This window comes from Melanerpes formicivorus, unplaced genomic scaffold (assembly GCF_026170545.1).
Source record: "Melanerpes formicivorus ecotype bairdi unplaced genomic scaffold, bMelFor1.0.p_v2 SCAF_8, whole genome shotgun sequence".
NCBI classification, from domain to species: domain Eukaryota; kingdom Metazoa; phylum Chordata; class Aves; order Piciformes; family Picidae; genus Melanerpes; species Melanerpes formicivorus.
In genome coordinates this window covers 4,717,766-4,738,657 of record NW_027142360.1, presented here as the reverse complement: position 1 = coordinate 4,738,657, position 20,892 = coordinate 4,717,766, and the positions used below count along the sequence as shown (strand labels likewise).

Sequence of the window (20,892 nt, the reverse complement as noted above, 5' to 3'; positions counted from 1 at the left end):
ACATGACGTGCAACTGTCAGACCATACCTGTTTTCATCATCTGTAAGCCTTCCAAATTATTATTGTCAACTGATGTGGGAGGAGCTGGGTGATCTGGGAAGGAATAATAAACTGCACCACTACAGGTTAGGAGTTGTGAGGGTCACAGAGCACTGGAGCAGGCTGCCCAGAGAGCTTGTGGAATCTCCTCTGGAGAGTTTCAAGACCCACTTGGATTCATTCCCGTGCAGACTACCCTGGGTGATCCTGCTTTGGCAGGGTGGGGTTGGACTTGATGACCTCTGGAGGTCCCCTCCAACTTTGAATGTTCTGTGAGTCTGTGATTACAAACCCCTATAAAAGGAGGCATTTCTCTCTCAGTGGTGGGCTGAGACTTCATGGTAGCAAAAATATAATATTTGGGTCCTAAACAAACTCCAGCACAGGAGGTTCCACCTCAACAGGAGGAGGAATTTCTTCACTGTGAGGGTCCAGAGCACTGGAATAGGCTCCCCAGAGAGGTTGTGGAGTCTCCTTCTCTGGATGTGTTCTTGTGTGACCTGTGCTGGATTCTATGGTCCTGCTCTGGCAGGGGGCTTGGACTTGATGCTCTCTGGGGGTCCCTTCCAAACCCTGACATCCTGTGGTCTCCAGAGGTCCCTTCCAACACCTGTTCTGCAATTGTCTGATTCTGTGATTTGAATTGCATTGCAGGCAAGGAGCCATTTCTGCCTCAACCCCTTTCCCAAAAGCCCTGCAGTTCTGATAGTCACAGCAGCATACAAAGTGAACTTTGAGGGCTCCTCCTTCACTTCACTCTCTGCACAGCGGAGACCAGAGAGTTCAACGCAGCTAAACCTAGCTTTGAAGACAGCTGAGATTAGAGACTGAACTTTCTGAACCCACAGTCTGAGCACAGCTGATCCACCTTAGGCCATGCATGACATCTCCAAATCCCTTCTATCCACTTCTTCTGTGCTAAATATGTAGAGATGCAGAGGTATTCTTCCTTTTTCCATAAACTCAGCTTGCTCTGCATAAGCTCTGCTCTCCAAGACATCTTCACACCCTCTGCTGACACCTTGCACTTCACAAGTGGCAAGCAAAGCAATCCACAAAGCAGTCTTTCTTCTTCCCCAAATAAGCTAAATCTGGCATTGTGGGGTCTTTAGGGGGAAAAGCATAATTTTGCTTATCTAGCAGATGACATTATCAGGTATTTCTGTTCAGGGTTTTTGTGTGTGTGTGTGTATATTTTGGGGTGCGGGGGGTGTATTATTTGGGGGTAGTTTTTATGGTTTTGGTTTGTTGTTTTCTTTTGAGAGCTTTGAAATAGGCTATTGTTTTATTCACTGGAAGAGCTAGCTTTCTAAAGCTAGAAGGCTTTTTAATGGTCATATCATTTGGAAATCAGGATACATAGAACTGGAGTGAATGGAATGGAATGGAATGGAATGGAATGGAATGGAATGGAATGGAATGGAATGGAATGGAATAGGATAGAATAGAATAGAATAGAATAGAATAGAATAGAATAGAATAGAATAGAATAGAATAGAATAGACCAGACCAGGTTAGAAGATCATCGATTCCAGCTTATCATCCAACACTATCTAGTCAACAAAACCATGAAACCAAACACGCCATCAAATTCCCTCTTAAACACCTCCAATGATGGTGACTCCACCACCCCCCTGGGCAGCACATTCCAATGGGCAATCACTCTCTCTATGAAGAATTTCTTCCTAACATCCAGCCTAAACCTCCCCTGGTGCAGCTTGAGACTGTGTCCTCTTGTTCTGGTGCTGGTTGCCTGGGAGAAGAGACCAACCCCCACAGGGCTACAACTGCCCTTCAGGGAATTGTAGACAGCAAGAAGGTCTCCCCTGAGCCTCCTCTTCTCCAGGCTAAACAACCCCAGCTCACTCAGCCTCTCCTCACAGGGCTGTGTTCCAAACCCCTCCCCAGCTTTGTTGCCCTTCTCTGGACACGCTCCAGCAAGTCAACATCTTTCCTAAACTGAGGGGCCCAGAACTGGACACAGGACTCAAGGTGTGGCCTAACCAGTGCAGTGTACAGGGGCCACAGAAGGACCACACAACAGCAACCCTGGATGGATTTTCTTTCAATCCTGGGGGGAGGTGAGGTTTGTTATTTTGGTGGCAGATTGGTGTCATGGGTTTATTTTGTTTGGGGGTTTTTCTTGTCTGCTTGTTTGTTTTGTTTGGGGGGAAGTGAATGTGGGGTTTTTTTTGAATTAATATTATCACTTCATTTTGTACCTTGTAAACACAATCTGTATTTTAGCATGGACAAGGAAAGATCTGAAAGCATTAGCTAACATATTTGCAAGGCAAAAATCTGTGAAAAAAACCCCAACTAATGAATCACCACCCTTATCTTCCTCTCTGACATTATAAATCACTAGTAATAAAATGCTAGTATGATGCAGAGTCAGGCAGCAGAAGCTGTAATCACAGCCCAAAGTAACTGTTCCTTTGGAGCTCATTAAATGTATCGAGTCCCTGTAATCTTCTATTGATTTTGGGAGCAGTGGTTCAGTTATCAATGAAAAAAGGCATGAGGGAAACTTCCAGAAAGGATTCCACATATTCCCTAGACAGATGCATTTTTTCCAACCTTCATTTTTACAGTTCTGGGCCCCTCAGTTTAAGAAGGACATCGAAACACTTGAACGTGTCCAGAGAAGGGCAACAAGGCTGGGGAGAGGCCTTGAACACAGCCCTGTGAGGAGAGGCTGAGGGAGCTGGGATTGTTTAGCCTGCAGAAGAGGAGGCTCAGGGGTGACCTCATTGCCCTCTACAACTGCCTGAGGGGTGGTTGTGGCCGGGAAGGGGTTGGTCTCTTCTCCCAGGCAACCAGTACCAGAACAAGGGGACACAGTCTCAAGCTGCGCCAGGGGAGGTTTAGACTCAAGGTGAGGAGGAAGTTCTTCACCGAGCGAGTCATTCATCATTGGAATGGGCTGCCCAGGGAGGTGGTGGAGTCATCGTCCCTGGAGGCATTCAAGAGGAGATTGGACGTGGCACTTGGTGCCATGGTCTAGTCATGGGGTCTGTGTTGATAGGTTGGACTCGATGATCCTCGAGGTCCTTTCCAACCTAAGTTATACTGTGATACTGTGATACTGTGAAGTTTCTCCCACTGAATGCAGTGATGATTGATTCCTCTGCTCCAGCACTAAGATGTTGAAGGCAGAGGCCAGCCATACCCCAACAGCCTTTATTTCATGTTGCTCACAGGCACCCCTGCAGTGAAGCTTTAATGGTTTCCCACATGCCTATGACCTAAGCTTATACAATATATGATGATGTGGTTCTCCTCCCAGAAGTATAAGTCAGATGAGGAAAACAAAACAAAACAAAAAACCCCAAGAAAATAGGAAACAAACCACCAAACACAACTCAATCAAAAAGCATTCAACAAGTCCAAGTGCCAGGTGCTGCACTTTGGCCACAACAACCCCATGCAGCTCTACAAGCTGGGGTCAGAGAGGCTGGAGAGCTGCCAAACAAAAAGGGACCTGGGGTTACTGGTTGACAGATGGCTGAATATGAGCCAGCAGTGTGCCCAGGTGGCCAAGAAGGCCAATGGCATCCTGGCCTGGATCAAGAATAGTGTGGTCAGCAGGAGCAGGGAGGTCATTCTGCCCTGTACTCAGCACTGGTTAGGCCACACCTAGAGTTCTGTGTCCAGTTCTGGGCCCCTCAGTTTAAGAAGGACATTGAGATAGTTGAACATGTCCAGAGAAGGGCAAAGAGGCTGGGGAGAGGCCTCAAACACAGCCCTATGAGGAGAGACTGAGGGAGCTGGGGTTGCTTAGCCTGGAGAAGAGGAGGCTCAGGGGAGACCTTATTGCCACCTACAACTACCTGAAGGGAGGTTGTAGAGGGGTGGGGGTTGGTCTCTTCTCCCAGGTAACCTGTGACAGAACAAGAGGACACAGTCTCAAGCTGTGCCAGGGGTAGTTTAGGCTGGAGGTGAGGAGAAAGTTCTTCACTAAGAGAATCATTCGCCATTGGAATGTGCTGCCTAGGAAGGTGGTGGAGTCACCGTCCCTGGAGGTGCTCAAGAGGGGATTGGATGAGACACTTGGTGCCATGGTCTAGTGGTCATGAGGTCTTGGGTGACAGGTTGAACTTGATGATCTTTGAGGTCTTTCCCAACCTTGTTGATGCTATGATTGGTAAATGTGACCCTATGAAATGACTGTGAAGTGATGGCAGATACCTGCCGTACTCTGCAGAAAGTTAAAGCGATCATTAAGGCACATCCTAACAACAGCAGCTCAAAGGATTTTTATCCTTGACGTTATATTTAAAGCTCTAGCTCCAAGGAGCTGGTGAATGCAAGAAAATCAGCAGATGACAGCAAAAACCTTGTGACTGTAACCCAGCATTTCAAATCTTACAAACAAAGATGGTCTAGAAATTGGGTTGGGTTTTGGGGGTTGGTGGGGTTGTGGTTCTTTGTGTTGGGCTTATTTTTATTTGGTTTGGGGTTTATTATTATTGTTTGGGGGGTTGGGTTGGGTGTGTGGGATTTCTTTTTTCTTGTTTGTTCTTAATTAATTAATTAATTAAAGAAAAACACAAACAAATCAACCAGCCAGGTAGGTTAATAGGATAGCTCCATGTCTGGGGTTGTTGGTTTTTTTTTTGGAGTCCAAATTCATGCTTTTCAAATTTCAGTGCCATTCCTTTCCTGTGGGATAATAAGAGGTTCATACAATCATAGAATCAATAAGGTTGGAAAAGACCTCAGAGATCATCAAGCCCAACCTATCACCCAGCACCTCATGACTAACTAAACTATGGCTTCAAGTGTCACATCCAATCCTTTTTTTAACACCTCCAGGGATGGTGACTCCACCACCTCCCTGGGCAGCACATCCCAATGGCCAATTATTCTGTCTGTGAAGAACTTTCTCCTCACCTCCAGCCTAAACCTCCCCTGGCACAGCTTGAGACTGTGTCCTCTTGTTCTGGTGCTGGTTGCCTGGTAGAAGAGACCAACTCCCATCTGGCTACAACCTCCCTTCAGGCAGTTGTAGAGAGTAATAAGGTCTCCCCTGAGCCTCCTCTTCTCCAGGCTAAGCAACCCCAGCTCCCTCAGCCTCTCCTCATAGGGCTTGTGCTTTGAGACCCCTTCCCAGCCTTGTTGCTCTTCTCTGGACACATTCAAGTATCTCAATGTCCTTCTTAAATTGAGGGGCCCAGAACTGGACAGAATCACAGAATCACCAAGGTTGGAAGAGACCTCAAAGACCATCAAGTCCAACCTATCACCACAGACCTCATGACTAAACCATGGCACCAAATGTCACATCCACTCCCCTCTTGAACACCTCCAGGGATGATGACTCCACCACCTCCCTGGGCAGCACATTCCAATGGCTAACAACTCTCTCTGTGAAGAACTTTCTCCTCACCTTGAGTCTAAACTTCTTCTGGCACAGCTTGAGATACAGGACTCAAGGCGTGGCCTAACCAGTGCTGAGCACAGGGCACAATGACTTCCCTGCTCCTGCTGGCCACACTATTTCTGATGCAGGCCAGGACACCATTTGACTTCTTGGCCCCCTGGGCACACTGCTGGCTCATGTTCAGCCAGCTGTCAATCAATACCATCAGATCCCTTTCTGCCTGGCTGCTCTGCAACCGCTTCAACCCCGGGCTGTCTAAGTAAAGAAATCTAGGGGGAAATGGAGATGTTCAGACTGGATTCAAGTAGAGCAGGACAAGAGTTTATGTTATGAAATTCCAAGGCCCCTTCTGATCAGGTTTTGGTATTGCTTTTGATTCGGATAGTCCATCAGGGACCTGCTGCACTGTGCAGATACAGAGTTAAGTCTATTGGTTTTGGTGCTGATGCAGAATGCCATTTCCACCCACACAAGCACTTTTGTTAAGGCAGCAAAAGTTGCTGGCTGTTGAAACATACATAAGTCTAAACTCCTGTTTGAAGTCCCTGAAATATGCAGAGGAAGAGGAGACCAATGGCTCTGCCTGAAGAAACCCACCCTATTTTTTGCCTAACACTAGTTATGTAACTTAAGTTTCCTGCAAAGAAACTCCTCTTGTAAGAGCAGAGGCATTCAAGTCTGCTTCTATTACGCTGACTCTGGCAGTGGATTTCAGCACACCAATTCCTGCCAATACAGCTGCTCCCTCATCAAGAAGGTTACTCAAGATTTATCTGATGGGCAGTTTTTTAGCTGTCAGACTCTCAGATTCCAAAACTCCAAACCACCCTGTGGCCTCTGGTTTGTGCCACTGACACTGCAGTGAGCCCAAGGTCACTGGCACATCACGGTTAGCTCTGTGCTGCATGTCAGCCCTCCCAGCATCACCCGGCTGAAACTGGAGGTCTTTCTGCTGCAGCTTGATGTGAAGCCCAGTTATAGCAACATAAAGACTGCTATTGACTTCATTTAGTCTCTGGATCCATTCCCAGATGCACGGTAGATTCTCTGCATCCCAAGAATCTCAGCTCCCAGCTTCTTAAGAATCAAAGGCAACCCAGCAGTTCCGGTTGCAGCTAACAGAGGTCAGTGTTGCACATCAACAACAGGCAAGACTACAAAACTATGACTGATTCACTGAGTGCCTCCATTTCTGTTACATTTTGGTGCCACCATTCTGGAGTTTGCATGCTTTCCATCAATGCTGCTGAGGAAAACCAAGAGGTCTTCAGTGCCCATTCAGTCCTGAGCTAGTTTCTAAAGGTATATATGGAATGGAATGGAATGGAATGGAATGGAATGGAATGGAATGGAATGGAATGGAATGGAATGGAATGGAATGGAATAGAGTAGAATAGAATAGAATAGAATAGAATAGAATAGAATAGAATAGAATAGAATAGAATAGAATAGACCAGGTTGAAGAGACCTTCGAGATCATTGCATCCAACCTATCATCACCACCACCTAATCCACTAAACCATGGCACCAAGCACCCCATCCAGCCTCCTCCTAAACACCTCCAGTGGTGGTGACTCCACCACCTCCCTGGGCAGCACATTCCAATGGCCATTCAATCTCTCTATGAAGAATTTCTCCCTAACATCCAGCCTAAACCTCTCCTGGCACAGTTTGAGACTGTGTCCTCTTGTTCTGGTGCTGGTTGCCTGGGAGAAGAGACCAACCCCCACAGGGCTACAACTGCCCTTCAGGGAGTTGTAGAGAGCAAGAAGGTCTCCTTTGAGCCTCCTCTTCTCCAGGCTAAGCAACCCCAGCTCCCTCAGCCTCTCCTCACAGGGCTGTGCTCCAAACCTCTCCCCAGCTTTGTTGCCCTTCTCTGGACACATTCCAGCAAGCCAACATCTTTCCTAAACTGAGGGGCCCAGAACTGGACACAGTACTCAAGGTGTGGCCTAACCAGTGCAGTGTACAGGGGCAGAATGACCTCCCTGCTCCTGCTGGCCACACTGTTCCTGATCGATGCCAGGATGCCATTGGCCTTCTTGGCCACCTGGGCAAGTTAAAAGTTAAAAACCCCAACCAAACAGAGCTTTGTTTAACATAGTAAAATTAATTTGCTTTATGCCAGATAGCATTTTAAAATGCATTTAAGTATTTATTCTGTATTTATTGATATTTAAGAAGATATCTTCCTTTTTTTTCCCCTTGTTGTATTTAATAACTGCTAGTTAATTATGCAGAAATCCCATCCCATCTGCATATTCCCTCACACAGCAGAATCAGAGGGCTTGCTTCTACAGTCATTACTCACAGGAGAGGCATTGATTTAATGGAGTTTTCTGAAAAGGGATTACAGTACAGGATCCTCTGATATTGATTTTGTGACATCATCATCTTGTCCTCCGAAGCAGACACTGATGACTCACGATACAATCAGTGCAAGATCAGGCAGGGGCAGCCAAATTAGGGAAAGAAAATTATGAAAAGATCAAATCTCCTAATTTACAGTAACCAGACCACAACAGAATATTGGCTGTGCTATCTTATTTTTTCTTATTTTAAAGCAAAGAATCATAGCCAGCAGGTCAAGGGAGGTGAATCTCCCCCTCTACTCTGCTCTGGTGAGACCACACCTGTGTCCAGGTCTGGAGCCTCTATTACAGGAAGGATCTGGACATTCTGAAGTGTGTCCAGAGAATGGCAACAAGAATGATCAGAGGGCTGGAGCTCCTCTCCTATGAGGACAGACTGAGGGAGTTGGGGCTGTTCAGTCTGGAGAAGAGAAGGCTCTGAGGAGACCTAATTGTGGCCTTCCAGTATCTGAAAAGGGCTACAAGAAAGCTGGGGAGGGACTTTTTAGGGTGTCAGGGAGTGATAGGACTGGGGGCAATGGAAAAACAATAGAAATGGGCAGATTCAGATTGGATGTTAGGAAGAATTTCTTCCCCATGAGGGTGGTGAGACGCTGGAACAGGTGGCCCAGGGAGGTGGTAGAAGCCTCATCCCTGGAGGTTTTTAAGGCCAGGCTGGATGTGACTGTGAGCAACCTGCTGTAGTGTGAGGTCTCCCTGGGCATGGCAGAGGGGTTGGAATTGGCTGATCCTTGAGGTCCCTTCCAAACCTGCCAATTCTATGATTCCATGATTCTCTTAAAAAAAAATATTTAAAAAAATCTGAGTGGTGTTTCTCTTTCCTCTCTTGCCCTGCTTACTGCTGCATTCATGAAACTATTGTGAGCTAGAGCATTTTTTGCAGGGCAATGGGTTCTCTTTGAAAGGCTTAAAGTCACACCAATTATTAATTATTTCTTGATGTTTTAAACCAATGTACATGCCCAGAAGCTCTGATGAGCAACATCTTGTAGGAATCCATACCAAATCATAGAATAGAATAGAATAGAATAGAATAGAATAGAATAGAATAGAATAGAATAGAATAGACCTTCAAGATCATTGTGTCCAACCCATCATCCAACAGCACCTAATCAACTATACCATGCAACCAAGTACCCTATCAAGTCTCCTCCTAAGCACCTCCAAAGATGGTGACTCCACCACTTCCCTGGGCAGCACATTCCAATGGGCAATCATTCTCTCTGAAGAATTTCTTCCTAACACCCAGTCTGAACCTCCCCTGGTGCAGCTTGAGACTGTGACCTCTTGTTCTGGTGCTGGTTGCCTGGGAGAAGAGACCAAACCTCACCTGGCTACAGCCTCCCTTCACGTAGTTGTAGAGAGCAATAAGGTCCCCCTGAGCCTCCTCTTCTCCAGGCTAAGAATGTTAGGGGCTGGAAGGAACCTCAAAATCTCATCCAGTCCAACCCCCCTGCCAGAGCAGCATCACCTACACCATGTCACACAGGAACACACCCAATCAAGTTTTGAATATCTCCAGACATGTTCCTACGCCTCAACTTCCACCATTGCCCCTTGTCCTGTCACTGGCACCACCAAGCAGAGCCTAACTCCATCCTCCCAGGACTCACCTTTACATCTTTATAAACATTGATGAGGTCACTTCTGAGTCTCCTCTTCTCCAAGGTAAAGAGCCCTCAGCTCCCTCTGTATCTCCTCATAGGGAAGATGTTCCACTCCTTCACCTCTCTGTCTTTGTATTGGACTCTTCGAAGCAGCTCACTGTCTTTCTTGAACTGAGGGGCCCAGAACTGTTTAGTTGATTAGATGGTGTTGGATGATAGGTTGGACTCAATGATCTCAAAGGTCTCTTCCAACCTGGTTAATTCTATTCTGTTCTATAGACACACTATACCACATGTGTTCTCACCATTGCAGAGTAGATGGGGAGGAGAACCTCTCTCGACCTACTGGTCACACCCCTTCTAATCAATGAAAGAAAAGCAGCAAACAACAATGACAAAAACCCCACAAACCACAACCCCCCCTCTGCTCAGCTCCTGGGGGAAGGCAATTGTGACTTATTGTCTGTACCAGCCCTTGGAGAATACCAACAACTCGTGTAGATGATAATCACTGCTCCGCTATCTAGAGCATCCTTATTTTGATGTGTCTATCTTTCAGTGTCTGCAGATATTTTGCATACAGAACAAAGCCAGGCACAGCAGTGCTAAGCTAATAATAAATAAATTCATTTCATTGCTGTTAGAAAATGTTCTTTTTCTTTCCCCCCCCCTTCCCTCCCCCTTCCCCCCCCCCCCCCCCCCTTAGCTTAAATTTGCCTTGCAGTACTCTGGGCAAACACTAATTAGCATTCTTTCCATGGATTATTTCCCCCCCCCTACCAATTGTTTCTATTATTCTTCAGCACATTTCAATAGTGTGGTGAGGGTTTGGTTTTGGGCTTTTTTTCCTTCATTTTACTATTTGAGTTGAAAAATTTCTTTGCAGAATGAGCACTGCTTGTCCTTCTCCTTTTGATAGGTCAGTGAGGAGAATGGAATGGAATGGAATGGAATGGAATGGAATGGAATGGAATGGAATGGAATGGAATGGAATGGAATGGAATGGAATGGAATGGACCAGGTTGGAAAAGACCTCAGAGATCATTGAGTGCAACCTATCACCCAACGCCATCTAATCAACTAAACCATGGCAGGAAGTGCCTCATCCAGTCTCTTCCTAAACACCTCCAGTGATGGTGACTCCACCACCTCCCTGGACAGCACATTCCAATAGCCAATCTCTCTGTGAAGAACTTCTTCCTAACATCCAACCTAAACCTCCCCTGGCACAACTTGAGACTGTGTCCTCTTGGTCTGGTGCTGGATGCCTGGGAGCAGAGACCAACCCCCACCTGTCTACAATCTCCCTTCAGGTAGTTGTAGACAGCAATAAGGTCTCCCCTGAGAGACCCTCTTCTCCAGGCTAAACAACCCCAGCACCCTCAGCCTCTTCTCATAGTTACTTCACTATGAACAACAAGGAAATAACTGAAAAAGCTGTGGTGCAGATAACAGAATTGTCCCAAGCAGCAGATTACACAAAGGTAACAAGGCATTTGGGACAGTCTGCGGTCTGCTCTGGGGACCTCCTCTCAGCCTTGAAGAACAGCTCCTTCTTGATTGATTCTAGGGATCACAGTCTCACAGTACATTAGAGTTTGGAAGGGACCTCCAGAGACCATCCAGTCCAACACCCCTGCCAAAAGCAGGATCACCCAGGGTAGTCTGCACAGGAATGCATCCAGGTGGGTTTGGAAAGTTACCAGGGATAGAGACTCCACAAGCTCTCTGGGCAGCCTGCTCCAGGGCTCTCTCACCATCACTGTAAAGAAGTTTCTCCTCATGTTGAGGTCAAACCTTCTATGTTCAAGTTTGTACCCATTGTTCCTTGTCTTATTACGGTGCACCACCAAAAAGACCTTGGCCCCCTCCACTTGACACCCACCCCTCAGATATTGATAGGCATTGATCAGATCCCCTCTCAGCCTTCTCTTCTCCAGACTAAACAGCCCCAGGGCTCTCAGTCTCTCTTCACAGGGGAGATGCTCAAGTCCGCTAATCACCCTCATGGCTCTCTGTTGGACTCTCTCCAGCAGGTCTCTGTCTCTCTTGAACTGGGGAGCCCCAAACTGGACACAGTATTGCAGGTGTGGTCTCAGCAGGGCAGAGTAGAGGGGGAGAAGAACCTTCCTAGACCTGCTGGACACTTTTCTTGCTGCACCCCAGGATCCATTGAGTCTCTTGGCCACAAAGGCACATTGCTATCCCACAGAGAACTTGCTCTCCGCTAGGACTCCAAGGTCTTTCTCCATGGAGCTGCATTCCAAGAGGGCAGCCTCCAACCTGTACTGGTATGTGTTGCTATTCCTCCCCAGATGCAAGACCCTGCACTTGTCCTTATCAAACTTCATGAGGTTTGCCTGCACCCAGCTCTCCAGTCTGTCCAGATCATGTTGGGTGGCAGCACAGCCATGTGTCTACTCTAGAGGAAAGGACTGAAAGTTCTTAAAATTGAAGGAGTCTCTGATGTGATTGGCAACTTAGAGACTGGGTTCTTTGTATTATCAAGTCAAAAGTCAACAGAACTAAACTGTGGACCTACAAATTTGTATCACAGGAAAGAGCTACAGTTGTTCAAATCCTTCTGATATAACAGGAAGAGCCATGTCTCAACCCCTTAAACACCACACTTTGAGTCCTGTGCCCAGTTCTGGGCTCCTCAGTTTAGGAAAGATGTTGGCTTGCTGGAATGTGTCCAGAGAAGGGCAACAAAGCTGGGGAGAGGTTTGGAGCACAGCCCTGTGAAGAGAGGCTGAGGGAGCTGGGGTTGCTTAGCCTGGAGAAGAAGAGGCTCAGGGGAGACCTTATTGCTCTCTACAACTCCCTGAAGGGAGGTTGTAACCAGGTGGGGGTTGGTCTCTTCTCCCAGGCAACCGCCAACAGAACAAGAGGACACAGTCTCAAGCTGCACCAGGGGAAGTTTGGGCTGGAGGTGAGGAGAAAGTTCTTCCCAGAAAGAGTTATTTGCAATTGGAATGAGCTGTCCAGGGAGGTGGTGGAGTCACCATCATTGGAGGTGTTTAGGAGGAGACTGGATGAGGCACTTGGTGCCATGGTTTAGTTGATTAGGTGGTGTTGGATGATGGGTTGGATGTGATGATCTTGAAGGTCTCTTCCAACCTGGTCTGGTCTATTCTATTCTATCTCGCTATCCCTGCACTGAGAGCAAATCATTTCAACAATCACAGCTGTCAGACTGACAGGCAACATTATCTGTTTTCCCCAAAATTACTTAAAAAGGAATTGAGGATCTTTATTTCCCCCAAGAGGTTCATATCTGCCAAAGAGCTACCTCACTTTAAAATGTCTGGCTGCCATAGAATAGCACAGAAAAGCTGAAGGGAGATAACAGAAGTGCTCAATCCTTATGCTTAAAAGACCCACTGGAACTTTTCCATCCCAAACATTGTGTTTTCCACCCAATCACAGTGCTATCCCACATATTCTCTTCTCATGTCCATGCTGCTGCCTCAAGACCTGAAAGCTGAGTATATGGATTCCCTTAAAAACATATCCCCTGATAGCTCTCTTCCCTGTTATTGTGTGTCACCAACTTCCCCATCACTGATGCACACCATAAAGCATTTCTTCTCTAAGTACACTCATAGAGCAGAAGAGAAAACGCAAAGATAGGCATAGTAATTTGAGCACAGCTCACACTGCTGTTGCTCTGGTACAACGTACTATCTTTACAACAAGCCAGACATGATGCATATCATTTTATTTCTGGAACTCCTTCATTTAAAAGCCACTGTAATTTCCTAGCATAAGACTGAAGGAGTTCCAGAAATAAAACGCATCACTTGTGCCTTACTGTAAAGGCAGCAGACTTCTTCCTCAGGAGTTGCTCCCTTCACTGGCTGTATTCATCCAGGATTACACAGTGCTGTGAAAAACAAGGTTACTTTTCTGTTTCCAGTATCTCCTACTCTCTGTTCATCTCTTACACGTTGTGCCCATGGCAGCTAGTATGTGTTGCCACCTTTCTTTCATGCAGCTCTTCCTCTTTTCAGCTATACACTGATAGAAGAAAAATGTTCGAATGGCTTTTGTGTACAAAACATTCTTAATAAGCAATTCTCTGATGTCCACCAAAGCTGCTCCATCACTCCCCTTCTTAGATGGTATGGGGAGAGGGAAAATATAACAAGAGGTCCACGGGTCAAGATAGAAGCAGTTTAATAAAGCAAAAATGAAAGCAAAGGCTGCACACTGAAGCAAGAGCAAACAAAAGTATCATTCTCTGCTTCCCATCAGCAGATGATGTCTGGCTGCACCCCGGGAAGCAGGGCTTCAATATGCGTAGTGGTTGTTTTGGGGGGCAAACAGCATTAATGAATCTCCACCCCCCCACCCCACTACTCCCCCCTCCAACTCTCCTCCCCCCCACCCTTCTTTGCCTTAGCTTTTATATCTGAGCTGGCATCATTTGGTTTGGAATACCCTTTTGGCCAGCTTGGGTCAGCTGGCCTGACCGTGTCCCTTCCCAAGATCTTGCCCACCCCTCAGACTACTGTTTCGGGGGGTGGGGAGGGATGTTGGAGAAGCACAGCCTTGGTGCTGTGTGAGCACTGCCCAGCCACAGCCAAACCCCTGGTGTGTCATCAACACCCTTCCAGCTACCCCTACAAAACACAGCACTATGAAAGATGCAGTGGGGAGGACTAACTCCATCTCAGCCAAACCAAATACCCTGATGGAGCAGTGGACAGAAGTCTACCCTGCTAGGCATAAAAAGGCGTCGTTGCTCAGAGGAAAAAGAGGGTGTTGCTGCTGTATATGGAGAGCCTGAAGAGCATACACAAGACTCACACTAAAAGACGGCAGTCTCCTGGAAAGAAGAAATGCCTTTTTGCTTTTCTTTTTAATTCAGTTTGCATTTGTAGAGTTTTCCTGGAAAGCACCATCCCTCCGATGCAGTCCCTACACAGAAGCACTGAGACAAATGTTTTCTCATTGTGTTCCCACTGTGAACACTGGCCAGTCCCTCTGGGATTGTAAATGATATCCCAGCATCAGGTCTGGCACACTTCAGATGCTTTTGTCCTCTTCTTGATCTCTACCTGCCCCCCACAAAAAAAAAAATGTAGCAAGAAAACATAAAATCACCCAGGTGCAAGCTACTAAGAGCATGCAACATCTGACCTATCAGTCACATAACCCAGGGCAGGACCTCAAAGGGGCAGAGCTCAGTGTAGATCTGGCTATGGGAAGGTTACTGGATTGTAGCTAGATAACATCAAGTACTGGTATCAGAGAGCTTATCTACTTTTTATTGCTGCTTATTTAGCAGAACGGCAGGCTTTCCTCTCAGCTGTGATCAGCCATGCCTTTGCCACATCAAAATGAGAAAATGAATGAGAAAAGTGAGGCTTTTCTCTGAAGCAAGACACATCCCTGTTCGTCTCCCAAGTATTGTAAATCCGTGCTAACATCTGAGCTCACATACGATGCGTTCTGGCTGCACTCCTGTGTGATCTGCTCTAGGTGCTCCTGCTCTGGCAGGGCGGTTGGACTGGATGAGCTTTCAAGGTCCCTTCCAGCCCTTAACATTCTGTGATTCTGTGATTGTGCTAGTTTCTAAACCAGCTATCACATAAAAAAACTACTGAAGAAAGGGAATGATAAAGGTTCAAGATCACATTGCCAATGTGAAGGCCAATGGCATCCTGGCCTGCATCAAGAATAGTGTGGCCAGCAGGAGCAGGGAAGTCATTCTGCCCCTGTACTCAGCACTGGTGAGGCCACACCTTGAGTACTGTGTCCAGTTCTGGGCCCCTCAGTTTAAGAAGGACACTGAGATACTTGAATGTGTCCAGAGAAGAGCAACAAGGCTGAGGAGAGGTCAGGAGCACAGCCCTGTGGGGCAAGGCTGAGGGAGCTGGGGTTGTTTAGCCTGGAGAAGAGGCGGCTCAGGGGCAACCTTATTGCTCTCTACAACTATGTGAAGGGAGGTTGTAGCCAGGTGGGGGTTGGTCTCTTCTCCCAGGCAACCAGCACCAGAACAAGAGGACACAGTCTCAAGCTGCACCAGGGGAAGTTTAGGCTGGAGGTGAGGAGAGGAGAAAGTTCTTCATGGAGAGAATCATTCATCATTGGAATGTGCTGCCCAGGGAGGTGGTGGAGTCCCCCATTCCTGGAGTTGTTCAAAAAAGGATTGGACGTGGCACTTGGGGCCATGGTTTAGTTGTCATGAGGTGTTAGGTATTTTGGTAACAGGTTGGATCTCTGAGGTCTTTTCCAACCTGGTTGATTCTATCATTTCCATAAAATAAATACACAAATATTAAAAATTAGTGTCTTGGATCATTGAGAGCATTGACATTGTGCTGTGAATGAAAGAACTAAATATTATCAGCCCATGAGCAACAACATCAGGCACATGACATGCAGTGGGCAGGAGTTTGATCTCCTTTTGTCACTGACCATACCAGCAACCTCAGACAATGCCAGCAGATGGAACAAGCTGGCTCTGTATTTCCTGGTGTAAATGAATGACAATTGGAAGAGAAGAGGAAATGTGCTTCGAGCAGTTTTATCATTGTGCAAAGTCAGTTATGAATTGCAAGATAGGCACCAAGGCCACATCAAGCAGATACAGCTTAGCAGGTGACATTTGGGCTGCTAACCCTGAAACAGCAAGCACACAGACATCAGCTTTGCCTGTCTGCAGACTGACCAGTTCTGTGCAGTGAGATTGACTTCCAGGTGAAGTTAATACTTCAGTTTAATGCCTTACAGTTGATACAGGTAATGATAAATTTACTAACTTGAGCCTGGATAATTAAGTTTTGCTTCCACCAAGCTGGCAGAACTAAATAGCCTAAAATGAGGGAACTGCCTTGTTATGAAATTAGCTGTTTTCAGTTATTTGTCACTGCAAAAAATATGCAGACATTAAAGAGAACACAGTGAATTTCAGGCTCAGGAAAATGCTCCTATTCCAATGATCTGAAACAAGCACTATTCTTGCTTCCCCAATTCCCTTCCTGTGAGCTTGTGCACTCAGAGCATCCTCTGCAGCCTCAGATCTCCTCTTACTGCAGCACCTAATAACATACAGGATAAGTAATTACAGTAGACTCGCTGTCCTACCGAAGTCGTAATCCAGGCATGTGGCATTACTGATGCATCTTTATCTTGAGCCACAGCTTTACCTTCTCTTACACCACAGAATTCTATGAATACTCATCAGCTTCCTCTGTCATTCCAGCCCTGTGTTGGTTTGAGTTCTGCCTGGCTCCGAAGTGATGGCTACTTCCCAACAGAATGAAAACCTCAACAGACCGAAAACCTCAACAGACCAAAAACCTGAGCCCTTAGCTGCCTCCAAACCTTACCAAATTCCTTGAGATTATTTTTTTTTCCCCACAAACCATCATTTTGCAAATATAAGCTACTTATTTCCTGTCTTGTTTTATCGTGGCAATTTCTGTCACAGCAATACTAACAGAACAAAACCAAACCCCCACCCACACAGAGAACCCAAAGTAACATCCCCCCTTTCCCCCCAAATAAACCAAATCCAAACAAGACACAAGAAATGCAAACAACTCATCAATGAAACACCCACCACCGATTTTTGCTTATTTATTATTTCTTTTAAGAAAGGATTGAGAGCAATATGAACTCTGTGGGACAAAACAGCTACTTAAAACTGTTTGCACTTCTATGTTAAGGAACAAACTAGAACCTTCACCTTTCTGATGGGCTACAGCATCTGGTCTTACCTTCTTAGAAATAATAATTACCTTTTTTAAAGTAATAATAATAATAATAATAATAATAATAATAATAATAATAATAAATCACCAAATTCCAAGAAGCAAAAGTTTGTCTATATACCAGCATTTTATCTTGCAAAAAAATGTATGTTTCAGCAGTTATGAAAATGAGACAGCTGACAGTTGACTACTATATGTGAACAGATGCTGCGAAAGCCTCCCTTTAAATAGTTCTGTCAATGCAATGTCAGTTTCAGAAGTGACACCACTGCTGTTCTAGGATATGATCCTGCAAACTCTCATGCACAAAGCCAGTCCTGCAGATTTCCATAGAACATTTACATTTATAAGGCTCTGAAAGGTCAGGTCCTCAGTTGCAGAGCTCTTCTTAGCAGTGACTGACACACACACAACAAAGTTTTTAGTGGCGTTGAACGCTGTACTTAAGGGTAAATGACATTTCGAGTCGGTGGTATTCACCCAGGCAGTACAGACATTCTCTCTCAGAAGTTACACGAAGCATATTAAATATGCTGCAGAAACCACTAAAGGAGGGAAAGCGTAAAGATAAAAAGATGTCATGTGAAACCAAGCTTGCAGCATTAAGCAGAACTTTGAAAAATTAATCTGCCGGGCAGATCGGCGGAGCCCGAGCATCGCATGCTGCCGATCCGCAAGCAATGGGAAATTCCGCCGCGATAAACCCGCCACGGTACACCACCCGGCCCCTTTGTTAGCTCCATCTTCAGCACGCTTCTCTTGCGGGGAGGGGACGCGTTTAAGATAAAGAGACATTTAACGAGGGGAGCACGGCGCGGCGGGATGTGTTTCCCCGAAGGTGGTGAGAGGGACCGGGGCGGCGGCAGGGAGCGGTGGCAGGGAGCGGGACCGGTGCTGAAGGGACAGCTCGGCGCCCCCGCCACGGCCTGACCCTGCTGAGCAGTACATCCCCCAAAAACCCACATCACCCCTCTCTCGGCAGCCCTAATGAGGATCGAATAACTTTGGAGGAGGCAGAGGATGGGAGGAAGCGCCGCCGCAGCTCCGCCGGGCTGCTGCTGACACTTTCGGCGAGGATATAGGGCGGGAGCGCATCTCGCCCCAGGGCACGGCGGAGCAGGTTGACCGCCCGTCGGATCGCTCGCTGCGGGCGGCACTGCCACCTCCCTGTTCCCCTCGTCAAACCCTCATGCTTTCTGCGCAGCTGCCCGCGGCAGCACAAAGCAGGACCGGCCGGGGTTCAGCCCTTGCCTCCACCGCCCCGCGGGAGAAGGGGGAGCGGGCACAGCCACCCGGCCGTCCCCAGGCTCGCAGTCCCGCCGGGAAGGCACACAAAGGCAGCGCGGAGGGGACTCTGTGCCCACGGGAAGGGAGAGGACCCGCACCCCTCCCCTTCCCCGGCACTTACCTTCAGCAACACAAAGAGCCAGAGGAGGCAGGAGCGGGCCCCCGGGGCCCCCAGTCGCCGGCGGCTGGGCATCGGGTGGGAAAGCGGCAGCGGCCCGCGGGGGGTGCCGGGCGAGGGGTACTGCTGCTCTTCTGCCCCCTGCCCCCCCGCCTCTTCCCGTCGCCTCCCTCCGCCCGGCTTCGAGCCGTACCCGGCAATGGCGAATTGCGGCAGCATCAGGCGGCCGGCGGCAGCGCCGACCTCCTCGCCGAGCGGCGCATCCTGCCGCCCCCCGCCTCTTTTATTTGGGGTTTGCGGCCGGGGGGAGGAGGAGGAGGGCGGGGAGGAAAGGGAGGCGGCGGCGACGGGGGTGTCTCCCCTCCCAGGAGTTTGGGCGATCGCGCCGCTAGCACCACTGGGAGGTGGGGGAGTCGCTGGCCGGCTCCGGGAGCGCCGGATCCTCGGCGGCAGCCGCCCCAGCTCCCGGAGGAAGACAGATCTGGAAGCCGGCAGCCACCGCCCCCGCCCCCCCCTACTCCGCCCCCCCCAGGCTCTCGCTCTCGGTCTCCAGACAGCATCTCCCTTCCGCGAACAGGGAAAGCGAGGCGGAAGGGAAAACCATATCCCCGCCGCCACTCTTCAACACGAACGACAGTCCTTTCCCGGTGTCATTTTTCCTGCCTCCTTCAGCCCCGCCGCGAACAGAGAGCAGAAATGTCGCGGAGGTCCTGCTGGCGTGGCCAGACCTGGCCCCGGGCAGTCCCGGCCCCGCACGGGGCTTTAGGGTTCTGCAGGTGGCGGCTGCTCGCTTAGCTGGGGCTGTGTTGGAGCTACAGCTTCGGGAGCAGCAGCTGGTACCCAGGTACCAGCAGTAGCGTTTGGAAACAATGCAGACTTCCTTACGGCTATTCTCAGGAGGTAGAATAAAGCGTGTGGACAACTCTTCAGATGCTGAAGGTACAGGTCTAAGCCTGCATGGGGTGGTGAACTCATTCTGGTCATTAAAGGGACACATGGTGAAACCTGAGGTCACCTTGTCTGTTGTGTCTTCCCCACCCTATCTCCCCCTGCAATCCTGAAAGTTGATCAGAACCATCTCCAAACTAAAGGATAGACAAAGTATTTACTTTTCTGCAAGAGTGTTGCTGAAGATGGTGTCCCCAGGCAAAAAAGGGGGAAGGAGAACCAAAACAAAAGCACAAAACACCTATACACTCCCTCCATTCAACCACTATGATGATAACAGTCTAAGACGAGATGACTACCACTGACCAATACCAGTGTGAGTGAATTATCAGAGTTACCAGAGCTGTAACCACAGAATCAAAGGATCACCAAGGTTGGAAGAGACCTCAAAGATCAAATCTCAGGGGTGACCTTATCACTCTCTACAACTACCTGAAGGGAGGTTGTAGACAGGCTGATGATGGTCTCTTCTCCCAGGCACCCAGTACCAGAACAAGAGGACACAGTCTCAGGCTGCGCCAGGGGAGGTTCAGGTTGGATGTTAGGAAGAAGTTCTATACAGAAAGAGTGATTGCGCTATGGAATGGGTTGCCCGGGGAGGTGGTGGAGTCGCCGTCATTGAGGGTGTTCAGAAGGAGACTTGATGGGGTGCTTGGTGCCATGGGTTAGCTGTTTGGGTGGGTTGGATTGGTGGATGGGTTGGACACGATGATCTTGAAGGTCTCTTCCAACCTGGTTTGGTTTATTCTAATAAAGGTTATTCTAATCATCAAGTCCAATCTGTCATCACAGACCTCATGACTAAACCATGGCACCAAGTGCCACATCCAATCCCCTCTTGAGCACCTCCAGGGATGGTGACTCCACCACCTCCCTGGGCAGCTCATTCCAATGGCTAACAACTCTCTCAGTGAAGAACTTTCTCCTCACCTCCAGCCTAAATTTCCCCTGGCACAACTTGAGACTGTGTCCTCTTGTTCTGCTGCTGGTTGCCTGGGAGAAGAGACCAAATCCCACCTGGCTACAGTCTCCCTTCAGGTAGTTGTAGACAGCAATAAGGTCTCCCTTGAGCCTCCTCTTCTCCAGGCTAAGCAACCCCAGCTCCCTCAGCCTCTCCTCACAGGGCTGTGCTCCAAACCCCTCCCCAGCTTTGTTGCCCTACTCTGGACACCTTCCAGCAACTCAACATCCTTCCTAAACTGAGGGGCCCAGAACTGGACACAATACATAAGGTGTGGCCTAACCAGAAGAAGATGGGGAGAGAAAATGGCTACTCAATGCTACCAGTACAGGGCACAGGCCTCTCTTGGGTACCCATCACTCTGTTGGTGTATGGAGCAGTATTTGAAATTGGTATGCAAGGGGTTAACCATAGCTACATTTCCTTTGCTGTACAGGATTGGGATGAAGA

At 48.0% G+C, this 20,892-nt stretch overlaps 1 protein-coding gene across 1 annotated transcript in view; it reads right to left on the bottom strand.

Moving 5' to 3' along the window:
* PTPRO (protein tyrosine phosphatase receptor type O) overlaps window positions 1–18,680 on the bottom strand; it is a 233,714-nt gene extending 215,034 nt beyond the window's left edge. The window contains exon 1 of the mRNA XM_068141874.1: window positions 18,537–18,680. Coding sequence (XP_067997975.1) covers window positions 18,537–18,608 — 72 coding nt within the window. The 5' untranslated portion in view covers window positions 18,609–18,680. The remainder of the gene's footprint in view (window positions 1–18,536) is intronic.
* Between the last annotated feature and the right edge of the window lie 2,212 nt (window positions 18,681–20,892).